The sequence below is a fragment of the Macrobrachium nipponense genome, chromosome 39 (assembly GCF_015104395.2).
Source record: "Macrobrachium nipponense isolate FS-2020 chromosome 39, ASM1510439v2, whole genome shotgun sequence".
NCBI lineage: Eukaryota > Metazoa > Arthropoda > Malacostraca > Decapoda > Palaemonidae > Macrobrachium > Macrobrachium nipponense.
This window is the reverse complement of record NC_061099.1, coordinates 48,720,189-48,732,294: the sequence shown is the minus strand read 5'-3', so window position 1 is coordinate 48,732,294 and position 12,106 is coordinate 48,720,189. Positions and strand designations below refer to the sequence as shown.

The 12,106-nt window shown below is 34.9% G+C and overlaps 1 protein-coding gene across 1 annotated transcript in view; it reads right to left on the bottom strand.

Annotated features, from left to right (window-relative positions):
• Nucleotides 1-12,106, bottom strand: part of LOC135210327 (uncharacterized) — a 702,311-nt gene that overhangs the window by 147,536 nt on the left and 542,669 nt on the right. Inside the window, 4 exon segments of the mRNA XM_064243213.1 lie at nucleotides 5,033-5,126; nucleotides 5,129-5,181; nucleotides 9,243-9,386; nucleotides 9,873-9,982. Coding sequence (XP_064099283.1) covers nucleotides 5,033-5,126; nucleotides 5,129-5,181; nucleotides 9,243-9,386; nucleotides 9,873-9,982 — 401 coding nt within the window.

The following is a 12,106-nucleotide window of genomic DNA, read 5'->3' as shown; positions in this document are numbered from 1 at the left end:
TACGTGGACGTCAGTTTGGACTGTTGGTATTTATATAACTACTTAGATTTTCCAAAGTATGCAACTTACCAAGTGTTATACGTGCTGCACATGCTGATAATTAAATTTAAATGTATGCAAAGATAACTGTGTAGTGTTTAATTAGGCATTTGGTAATATTTTAAGGTTTTTTGGAAGTGGCTGAATTACTGCGGTTCCACCTTGCTTCACGATGATCAACTTTGTTTATTAGCTGCCGCATCAGCACCTGGATGATAGGACAGTTCGCAATTACAATAAATTACTTAATTTTTCTCAACATTTTAATTAACCTTATCAAATTCCCGGTGTATATGAATAAAAATTCAGCGCACCCAGTTAAGGGCCGGGGTTCGGTTCGTTGGGACCCAATGCTAAGCAAAATTTGCCTCTAGCCGAAATTAAAAAGTCTATGGGTGCCACAATCCACCTTACAGTGCCTTAGACTTGTTAACAATGCATATTTTGCTCTAATATGTAATAACTCTTTAATGAAAATGTGGAATTTCATTTACTACAGTCTGCCTGATAATGAGAGAGAGAGAGAGAGAGAGAGAGAGAGAGAGAGAGAGAGAGAGAGAGAGAGAGAGAGAGAGAGACCTTTTCAGACTGCTAACATTTCCTCCATCTCTTTATTTATCATTTCTTCTAGTTAAATCAGCTAAAAAAACAAATGAGAATGATAAAAGTATTATTAGTACCATTATAATCATTGATTAAACGCTTCAGCCATAAACAACTGAACAATAACATTTGTTTTGCTACAACAACCGAACCGAATCTGATAATAACAATGTTTTGCTTGCATTTCAACCATCGTATGATAGTAAAAAATTACTGTAGTTATGCTACAGGACTTAAAATATTTTTGCATTATACCTTTATTTGGTATGAAGAAAATATTAGCAAGGAAATATAGTGCTACTAAATTTAAGCTGCAGTTGTGGCTAAAGCTGAGAAAACAAAATGTTCACACTGTCACTGATAATGGATTAAATTATCGTACACTAGTAACATGGATGAATCTCTACCGCATATAACAGTGGAGAAAAAAGTATTTTAATAGAAAATACTGGCCATGAAAGAACAACATTTTACTGTTGTTTTCACGCAGATAACAGATAAGTATGTAAATATTGAATTATTATGAAATAGGATGAAAATAATATATGTAATCAGTTTTTTTACACAAAATGACGTCCCAACACAATCTATTAACGAAAAAAATAAAAATAGAGTTCACAACAAGACGTATACATATTTAAGTCACATTTCAACTTAAAAGCACTTCACATAACGAAAAATAACCTATTTACGCTAAATAGAAGCATGAAAATCGCTCTGAATCAAGTTAAGTATGGTGAAATAACCCTGCCTCTGCCCTCAGCAGAATTTTCCGAACCAAAACATAGATCGCTTTGTCTGTATTCTATAATACTATACATAGTAATATGAGACTACATCCAGTATAATATTGGATATTGTGAAGTAAAGCATAACTTTTTATGAGCCAAGGAAAAGATGCATATTCATTATGTTTGTATTTTATGAGGGTCTCTCGGTGCTTCAGCAAATACCAAAATACATACCAATAACCAGACAACACCACCATCTATTAAAAAAAAAATAACTAAGTCTAGTTCACGTATTTAAGTCAATTTTCAACTTAAAAACACTTCGTATAAAGAAAAATAACCTTGTCACATGAGAACCGAGCTTCTAGAGATTAATTTACAATAAATAGAAGCAAGAAAATTGCTCTAAATTGAGATAAATACAGGGAAATAATCTTACCTGCGCCCTCATCTGATTTATCCAAACCAAAACATGATCAGTCTGTTTGTATTTTATAACACAAATGGCAATACGACTGCATGCAGTATTATTGGATAGTGCAAAGTAAAGAATAACTTTTTAAAAGAGCAGAGGAAAAGATGCATATTCATTGTTTGTATTTTAGAGGCGGTCTCGGCACCTAGCCTAAGAAACCAATAACAAGACAACGGCGCTATAAACCCTACGGAGTGTAAAACCCAGTTATGAATATATTTTACAAGCGCCATAAAACCGAAACGTCGCTGACCGATGGCGACGGTAACCACAGGCCGCCTGTAATGTGAACAGGTTAGTTTTACATTATAATTTATGTCCTCCATTAGTATTCATACAGAAAGTCCTTAGCATGTGTGGGCAATGCTTAAAAGTGCATTCAGGTGTAGTTGCTACCTCACATGCCAGACCATTTGGAGGCAAAGAATTTCTGTCGATAGAAAGATGGCATGTGGCCTCATAGTTTCCAGGACAAACTGCAAAAGAGGATGATAGTCTGTTACATCCTCCACCTTAGAAAAAAAAAAAAAATATATAAAAACTTGCCCTGCTGCTTCCTCAGGGCTGAATCAGATACTAGAGGATTAATGGTTTAGAATAAGTGGATTTCAAAGAGAATAATGAAAGTTTTTGTAAACTGGTTTTAACCCTTCAGAACCAGGCTAAAAAATCATAGTTTCCAGGACAAACTGGAGAATAATGAAAGTTTTTGTAAACTGGTTTTAACCCTTCAGAACCAGGCTAAAAAATCATAGTTTCCAGGACAAACTGCAAAAGAGGATGATAGTCTGTTACATCCTCCACCTTAGAAAAAAAAAAAATATATATAAAAACTTGCCCTGCTGCTTCCTCAGGGCTGAATCAGATACTAGAGGATTAATGGTTTAGAATAAGTGGATTTCAAAGAGAATAATGAAAGTTTTTGTAAACTGGTTTTAACCCTTCAGAACCAGGCTAAAAAATCAATATGCAGTACCCCCAGGTTGGGTAAACTTTGAGGTCGGCCAATTTAAGAAGAAACACATCAATGGAAACAGGAAGATATACAAATGTACAAAGTGTAAGAAAAAAATTCTAAAAGATTTTCCCTACCTTCTACGAGAAGTTGAAAATGACTATTTACAATCCCTTGCGGGGTCTCTTTTACAAGACAATCCTAAATTTTATTGAGTTGAACACGCTTTTTCCAATAAATAAACTTTTATTTTATAAAATTATAATTACAGCTCATACAATATCATAACAGATGAGAACTAAAATCAGTAACAAATTCTAAGTACGTACGTATATTTTTAAAAAATATTTACATAAATTTGCTGAGACTGAAGATGCAGTAACTTTTTTGGACAACACATGATTTTCTAATATTTCTTTTGCAATTTTCTTTGCAAAATTACAATTATAACTGACATACTATCATAAAAGATAAGAACTAAAACCAATAGCAACCCCTGGGTATATTTATGAGCAACTATATAATAAGATGTCATGTGAGAGAGGCAGTATACTTGCTTCTTTGAAGTCAAGATCACAACTAGCTCATGAGCTGCCTGTTCCTTGATTTTAGCCAGTCTATAGAAGTAATGGAAACTCTCTCCCGCCCCGATTCCTTCAAATCAATGGCGCGTAATATTGATGCTCATATGAGTGGATCCGTTCACCACCCAAAACCTGTTTTAGTAACTCATATGAGAGGATTCGTCCATTAAAGGTTAAAATGGAGTTAAAATACTTTGCTATAAATCAGCTGAATTAAAATAGCCATAATCACATAACCTATAGGTTTGGTCTTCAAAATGACAAATTTTAAATCAATTTGTATTTTTCATAGGTAATAAACCTGTCTTAACAATAGGATAATCTTCTAGTGCCAGCTGGAAACCAGTTGAAAATAATCAAAGATTGTAAAGCCAGCTGGAAACCAGTTGAAAATAATCAAAAATTGTAAAGCAAGGAATCTGTAGCATCTGGCAACTCATGCATATACAAGGTGGAAACTGGTCGTCGACCAAGCACAATCTCATGACGAGTTAGTCTTTCCCACAACCCAGGAAAAGAGAGAGAGGGGCAGCTAGAGGTGGGGAGTAAACATTAAGACCTCAGGTTTGTTAGCTAAGAAAAATACAAATTGATTTAAAATTTGTCATTTGTTCATATGCAGAACAAACCCTCGGTCTTAACAATAGGATAAACTTATATTTGAAGGGAAGTACAAGTATCATAAACCAGCTGGGAGTTAACCCACCTGACCACTCTTCCTAGAAGAACGAGTTCTAAGGAAGGGGGCTGAAGCCCGTGAGAGAATAGACAACTGGGTATCTAAAACTCAGCCGTCTGGGTTGAAACACAATCATATATGGTCAGATTCATTACATTCCAGGAACAAAAGAAAACCATAAGCCACAGGGGTTTGCTACCACTCCTAAGCACATAAACTAGTTTGAGTCAAAGGTAAATTGTATCCTTTGTCTGTTCTAGCAAGAATGTGCCAGAGGATAACAAAGTACAGAACCCTTTGTCTAAAATGTTCATCATCCCAGGATAGGTACTCACAGGTCTCTGGGCTGACTAAAGACAAATTAATATTATTTTAATAAATTACTCCTGCAACATCAGAATGGTAGTCAGCCTGCTGACAGCAGTTTACCAGACACCATCGATTCCATCCCAGAGCGCACCCACCAAGAAATCACTTCTCATATTCATTCTCTGAAGATTAGCAATGATAGCGGCTGAAGTTTGTAACGTTTTTTCAATTTCACAGTCAAGCTAATAAACTCTTTCCTATCTCCTTTTTTCAATAAGTTCTCAGACCCCATTTCATTCAAATGCCAGACATATCACTTAATTAAATTTGAGCATCATAATTTTCCTTTCCATTATTTTCTTGGTCATCCTTCTGACTTGGGTTAAATACTCTAAGTAATGATTGCCTTGAACATCTATTGCCAAAAGAAATTGTGTAATCTGTTTGAAAATCATATAAACACATTTCTCATAATCATAAAACATGCATTAATAAAAATTCACATCTGAGGATTCTCTAAGCATCAGAATAAACTAGAGAGCCAACTGCCATAAAATACAGAAATTAAATAACAATTTGTACTAAGGCTAGAACAAGGACAATAGCGATAATTTTTAAAATATACATTCAATAAAATAAAACTTAAACATGGCTTACATTATGCAGGGCATCCAGTATAAACATATCCACTATATGCATTACGATAGTCACAGGAACTGAGTATCTACCCTCTCTAAAAGATGTCCGTTCTTAAAATTCCAACCAATGTCTTTCAGCTTTGAATATAAAGCTTTCTTACCTAAAGTCTGAAAAAAATATGCATGTCAACAAAATAATTCACTGGTTACTTATAATTGTAACTTAAAAAGGTATAGAACCAAAGTTTTTTATAAATTAAATCCAGGATGCTTATTCCCAGTAGTCAATGGTGTACTTCTGGGTTTTTATTAACATTTTAGCTTAAACTTGGTTTATAACAACTGAATAAATCATATATATTCCCAAATTTGTGGTATCAATGTCCCTCATACTCAATCATCCGTTGTCTAACAGACAGAAGAATGGCAGCAGTCGAAAGACCCATGCACCATCTAGACCTTCATGCATCAATTATTGACACTACGTACAGTTCAGTCCAAGTTCCCCAGACGCATTTCCTCCCAGCAGGATTGTCCTTTTCTAGATTATTTCTAAGCATAAATATCATTTGTTAGCAAATTCATAATTCTTTTACAACCTTTTTCATTATATACTTCACTAGTGATATTCAACATTCAAGGCACTAGTTCTGAGAATTGTGCTTCTTTATATTTATTCACTTGTTTTTTTAGTTTATTCTTATATTTTATACAAGTTATCGTGCCAGCTTCTTAGTGGTAAGCACTTATCACTGACTTACAGAGAAGAGCTTACCTTACAAGCATTTAGACCTCCTTTGTTAGTTGCTTTGCTGTACTGAAAGTCAAGATTGCACTGACTCTTAGTATACTACATTTTTGTTTGGGATAATTTTTGGTACTTTTTTGCTATTGTTTTTTATTGTTCTGGGCATTCATTCCAAATGTTTATGATCTACTTCATTATGACTATGTTATTTTCTTGCCTTTGGAAATTTCATAACTGATTTTTGCTAAGGTATCAACTACTACATCTATTCACTGTCTGATTCTTATTGAATAGCTTGTATTTTCAGCTGCTTGCGATATGTTTGCATTTTGTGTGATCAATCTCAATGTTGTGTTGATCTATAAGTTTTTTGTGAATTTGCAGTATTTTTTATTTTAATTATGTAAAGGCAAACATGTAAAAGTCTTCTTCAGGTTGTGAATGCCATGTTTTCATGCTGTTCCTTCAAAGGAGCCTGCACCTGTTGTGCAGAAGCTATAACATCAAAATATATTTGCCTTTTTATTGTCACTCTAGCGAGGATTTTGGGATACACTTGTGTGTCATCAGTGATGAAATTTGTGATATATTTGGCTTTTAAATGATGGTCTCTTTAACAACCATATGGTACAATTTGTCTAGTAAGCAATATGTACTTTTCCTAGTCAGTTTAATTTGCTCATGTGCAGAACAAAACGGAGTCTTAACATTCAGATAAACTCACTCTTAGTGGGATTTGAATATTGAACTTAGGCCAAAGGCCAAACACTGGGACCTTTGGGGTCATTCAGTGCTTGTTTGTTTGTTTGTATGGTGCTTTTACGTTGCATGGAACCAGTGGTTATTCAGCAACGGGACCAACGGCTTTACGTGACTTCCGAACCACGTCGAGAGTGAACTTCTATCACCAGAATTACACATCTCTCACTCCTCAACGGAATGGCCGAGAATCGAACCCGCGACCACCGAGGTGGGAAGCTAATACCATACCAAGCACGCCGTTGAGGCGCTTCATTCAGTGCTGGAATGGAAATTGGCATTAAGGGGGCCGGCCGGAACCCTTATATATGGGGGTATAGGGCAAAAAATGCAAAGTCATGAAAAAAATTCATGGAGCTTCATATGGCAATTGAGAATACGTATACGAAATATTGCGTCAAAATTCCTCTTACTTTCGTAGTTACAGGGTAATTAGTTAACGTAACTCAATAAGCCTAAAACATTGATCCATACAAGAAAATGCAATATTTCTTCTATTATCGTAAATTTTGATAATTATTGTCAAAGAAATTGGGAGAAATGGCATCTGTAGACATTCCCCGAGTTGAGAAGGGAAACTTTCAGTCAGCTACCAAGTCCAACCAACCATGATTCAGAGCGAGCACAAACTTCAAGCACTCTACACGTTCTATTTCACCTCTGACATTCGCTTGATTTTACGTATGTTTATGTATGTTTCGGCAAGAATTTCATCATGCCAATGAGGAAAAGACAAGGAAAACATCTCGCTAACATACAGACGAAGAAAAATCGCTCAAGTATTATTACAGAATATCATAATATACGCGTAGTTAGTGAAGAGAGAGGGGAGGGTTGCGTAGTAACGTCCCCGTCTTGCCTGACAGCACACGTCACACTGTGCCCAAGGCTACGATCTTTGAGCAAAGAGATCTTCATTTATGATAAATAACATAGTTTTGGTTTTTTAATCCCAAATTGGAATATGAAATTCATAATAATCATGATTTATTAAAGTGTCTTTGTAAAAAGAGAGTACACCTTCGAGTTTCACCTCTGATATTCTCTTGCACTTACGTTTATTTATCTTTGTTTCTGCAAGAATTTCATCATGCCAAAGAGGAAAATACGAGGAAAACATCTTGCTAACATACAGAAGAAGAAAATTCGCTGTAATAAGCCGAGTTAGTGAAGGGGAGAGAGAGAGTTGCATAGGAAGGAGTGCTCCATCTTGCCTGGCTACGATATATGAGCAAAGGGATCATCATTTATGATTTAATTATGATAAATAAAATAGTTTTGGTTTATTAATACACAAAAAAGAAATATACATTCATAATAATCATTATTTATTAACATTGTCTTTATAGAAATACGAAGGAAAACTTAGAGTGCCTGTATCTCAAAAACTATACTTATTGACCTTCAAAATCTATCTTCTCACTTAGTTTTAAAGCTATAACATTGGAATTTGGTATATAACTCAGAAAGACATTATAGAACAATAAAATGAAGACCTTTTTTCCAATTTTTGTTTCGTCTTTTTTTTATAAATTTTTTTCTCCTGATTTATAAGGTTTATTTTTTTACCATATTGAAAAATTCATATCTAGCAAAAAAATTACTTTTAGAAAAAAAACTCCTCATTCGATTGGAGGTCTACATCAGGTCTATATATGGTAGTAATCCTAGGTCTTAATATTAAATATCAAGAGAGGAGATAGAATTTGAAAAATGGTTATTTTTGGGATAAATCCCCTGGCGTCACAAAACCGAAGGTCAGAGGCGAAAATCATATGCGGTTTGGAGATGTCCCAAGTCACCTTATTAAGTGGTATGAATATCAAAGTCCTGTCCTTAAAGAATGGCATTAGCCGGCCAGCCCCCTTAAAAGGTTTGAAGGTGTAACAGGACGAAAACCTTTCAGTCGCACTTTGATAACAATGTATGAAAAGTGAAGAAAATCTCAAATAATGTGGATAATGTGGGTACAATAGCAGAGTCATGAGTAATAAATGATGATAATGATGAAAAGAGGAAAAAAAATTTCAAACGAACACACATTGGCAGCATGTAGTCATGGGAGCTGGTATTTGCAATGATTTATGACATATGTAATGGGTTTTCACTGAAAAACACTCTGAAGGGGATACTGTTTACAATGTGCTCTTTGTGCAAAACACTGTAGATGATACTACAATTTCTTTGTAAGAGACTTCAGTCCCAAGTTCATTGCTTTCTGTCTTGTCTGTTATCATATATATCCATTCAGTAATTCCCCATGTAGCCTCCACACTTTATTTCCTCACACCAGTTTTCCCCTTAAATTTAAGAAATAATCTTTCAGATAAGCCCTTAGAGTGTAGAATATGGGTCAGTGCTTTTGTTACACAACTGTGCTAATCTATCTACCAATAAAATAAACAACTGACAGCAAACATTATTCATTTTATTAAACTGCAAAGCGAGCAATATGTCCGTGTAAATTAAGAGGTCTGCTCTTTGCAGAAAACTTAAAAGTTACCTAAATTTTTATTCATCAGGAGAATCTAAATTCTTTCATGGATTTGTCCATTACTGTTTCAGTTACACAGCCTTCCAAGATATAACACCTACTAAAAGGAAAATTCTAAAAAAAAAAATTTTAAGATTAATCATTAATTCTCTTCAATACAATAAAAACCACTGGATGTAATAAGTTCTACTTTACAAATGTTAAAAAAAATACTGTACTTATTCTCACCTTTATATATAACTCCTTAAAAATCAGTAATACATGCTGGGAGCTCTGACGAATTTCTTCACTCAGTGACCACTCTACATGTTGTCGTATTTCAAGGAACTTATTGGATACCAATAACAAATCCTTGACAAAGAGTTCAAAATGCTGAAATATATCAAATAACCTTTTAAGTACTATGCAGAGGTGTAATAACATTGACATAGATATGTCAGAATGTTCTAGTACTGTATAAATTAGTTAATGATAAAACTTGCAAGTTTCCACAGTGATAACAGCCCTCTTACTTTTATCTACACTTCCACACACAGAGTTCAGCTTAGCAAAGCAAAGGTGGGGAATGGTTCAAACACCAAACAAGCAGACTATTTTCTTGTTTTCTAACGTTTCTATGGATGTTTGAGGTATTGCGCCTTCCACTAGGTGTTGAAATGTAAATATAATTAATTTTATCACAAAAATACAATATACGTACATAAAATGTTGTGAATAGTTTCTTGAAGAGGGCTCACATTTACACTAAGTACAAAACTGTCTTACATTATACTAAACTTTCCTAGTCTTTACACAATCACCATAAATGAAGAATGGAAGCTGGAATATAATGTAACACATCAATTGTTACAGACTTACCTGACTATCCAATACTAAAAGCATCAATGAGGTAATAACTTTAACTCCTTTCCTCTGAACAAATATGCTGGTACTTCGCAAAGATGGAAGTAATAATTTCTCCCAGACTCCTGGAAAAAAAAACCATTTAATTCATACATTACAGCACCAAAGTAACAACACTGCAGTGCAATTTAAATCATCAGATTTTAATTCCATAAATGCAGCTAATTACTTTGTCTTTTCCTCAATCAGCTTCTTTTCTATATAATATTTAGAGTGACCATTAAATACCAAATGGGCACAAGTGAATTAAAAATCTCAGCCAACAAAGTCTATTGGATAAAAATCTTGACTATCATGAATAAGACAAGAATTAACATTACTGCACTTGTCTAACAGCCAATCTATTGTTTTGATATGGTCTTGAACACTTAATGATCACCACTGGGAATTATGAATACCTAACACAGATGAGAATTAGTCTTGAGACAATCTCAATACAATCCAGTCTTATTGGCTTTTCTTGCACGCTGGTATGGTACTCGTATGTTCTTACATGTGACCAATTTCAAATTAATGCAGTCCCAGCAACAAGTGCTAGTAGTTCAATTATGATCTTGGTAAGAGGTCTATACTGAAATTTCAGTGTGAAAAGTAAACTCCACCTACAAAACAAATACAGTGTGGGAAAAGATAGACTGCATGATCCTTCTGCATTCCAGAATAGCCTCACTTGATCATTCATAACAACATCGTGATCAGACTTAGTCTCACGTTCACAAAACAAGAACATAATGCTCTGTTGAGATGCTTGCACCATCTAGTCCCTTAGTCATTCATCCATCACCCAACTCATAAATCATAAGTACTATGCACTCTAAATCATAAGTATTATCCACTTGAAGTTGATGCACAAGTAAAAAAAAATAACAGAGGTATAAAAAAAATATAACATATGTGCTAGAACTACTAGCAACAGTCTAAGGTAGACGTGGTCTGAGTGGGGGGCTGTAATTGGGGAAGTAAAATTATATAATTAATCTCACCTTCCTGAATGTTATCTAACTGGATTATCTTAAAAGTTATAATTTGGGAAAAAATTAAATTGATATGTTCTTATACATGTTTATTCTTGATAAGGGTTCTTATAATTATTTCCACTTTCTGTTTCTGGGCACTTGGACTGATACAATTATTTAAAGGCACTTTGTTGCAATTTCAAGTCTGTAGGCACGAGGGAATTTTACCAAGTATGATTGTCACTTATCACTGTCTATTCGCACACCACACTTCTGCACTTTTCCCTCACTTCTGATTCTTCTTCTTCCCGGTTCTGCTGCTGCGCCACTCTGCTGTTCTCCACTTGTTCTCCACTCGATTTCCACTCTGTCCTTTTTCTGTCTTCTCTCTCTCTATCCGGCCTTTTTATTAGGATGACATTTCTTAGCACCGCCTTTGGATTTTGGATTTTGACTGGGTGTGGCATCTTCTGAAAGAATTCTTGTGTCTGAGCGGCTACAGACTTTATATAAAGCCGCCTTCCTGTCACTTCTTCTGTAATGATTCATAGATTCTTCATTTGGAAACGCCTCTTGTTCATGGCCTGGCTTCTTTGGGGTGTATACCTTGGTTAATCTCGTAGGTTATTCGCTGGGACATATTTCTGGGCTGTCCTCATAATCTGGCACTGCTGGTTTGATTCGTCAAACCCATAGGTCTACTCTTGGAAAGGGAGGAGCCAATATTTTCACACGATCCACCTTTTGAACAAAGAAGCATTGAGTTTCCCTTGGTAATATTGAGCAGAAGGTCCTTGAGAAGGTCCAACCTCACATTAATTTTTCGACACTCCAAATGTCACAAAATGTTGGGTGCGCCGGGAGCCACTTAATCTTCAGTGCTTTAGTTGACAGAGGTTTTGGGAGATGTTGTTCAGATTCTCGGCGGCTAAAATTTCCTGGTCGTCTGGGTAAAACGATCCTTTCTTGAAAAAAATAATTATTTTGTTCTTTTTCCCATTTCCGTGCCTTCTCTCACTTCTTTATAAGTTAATGCCTTTTGAAATAATTTCTTTAATTCTTTAACAACACTGTAACACATGTTAAAAGTTGTGAACACTTTCATGGAAAGGAATTCATATTTTTCTGAGTAAAAAATAGTCAAATCTCATAAACTTTCCTACTGACACAAAACTAAGCGTGCTTCCAAGCCGATTTGTATTGGCATGAATTAGCTTTAGTTTTAGTTGTTTT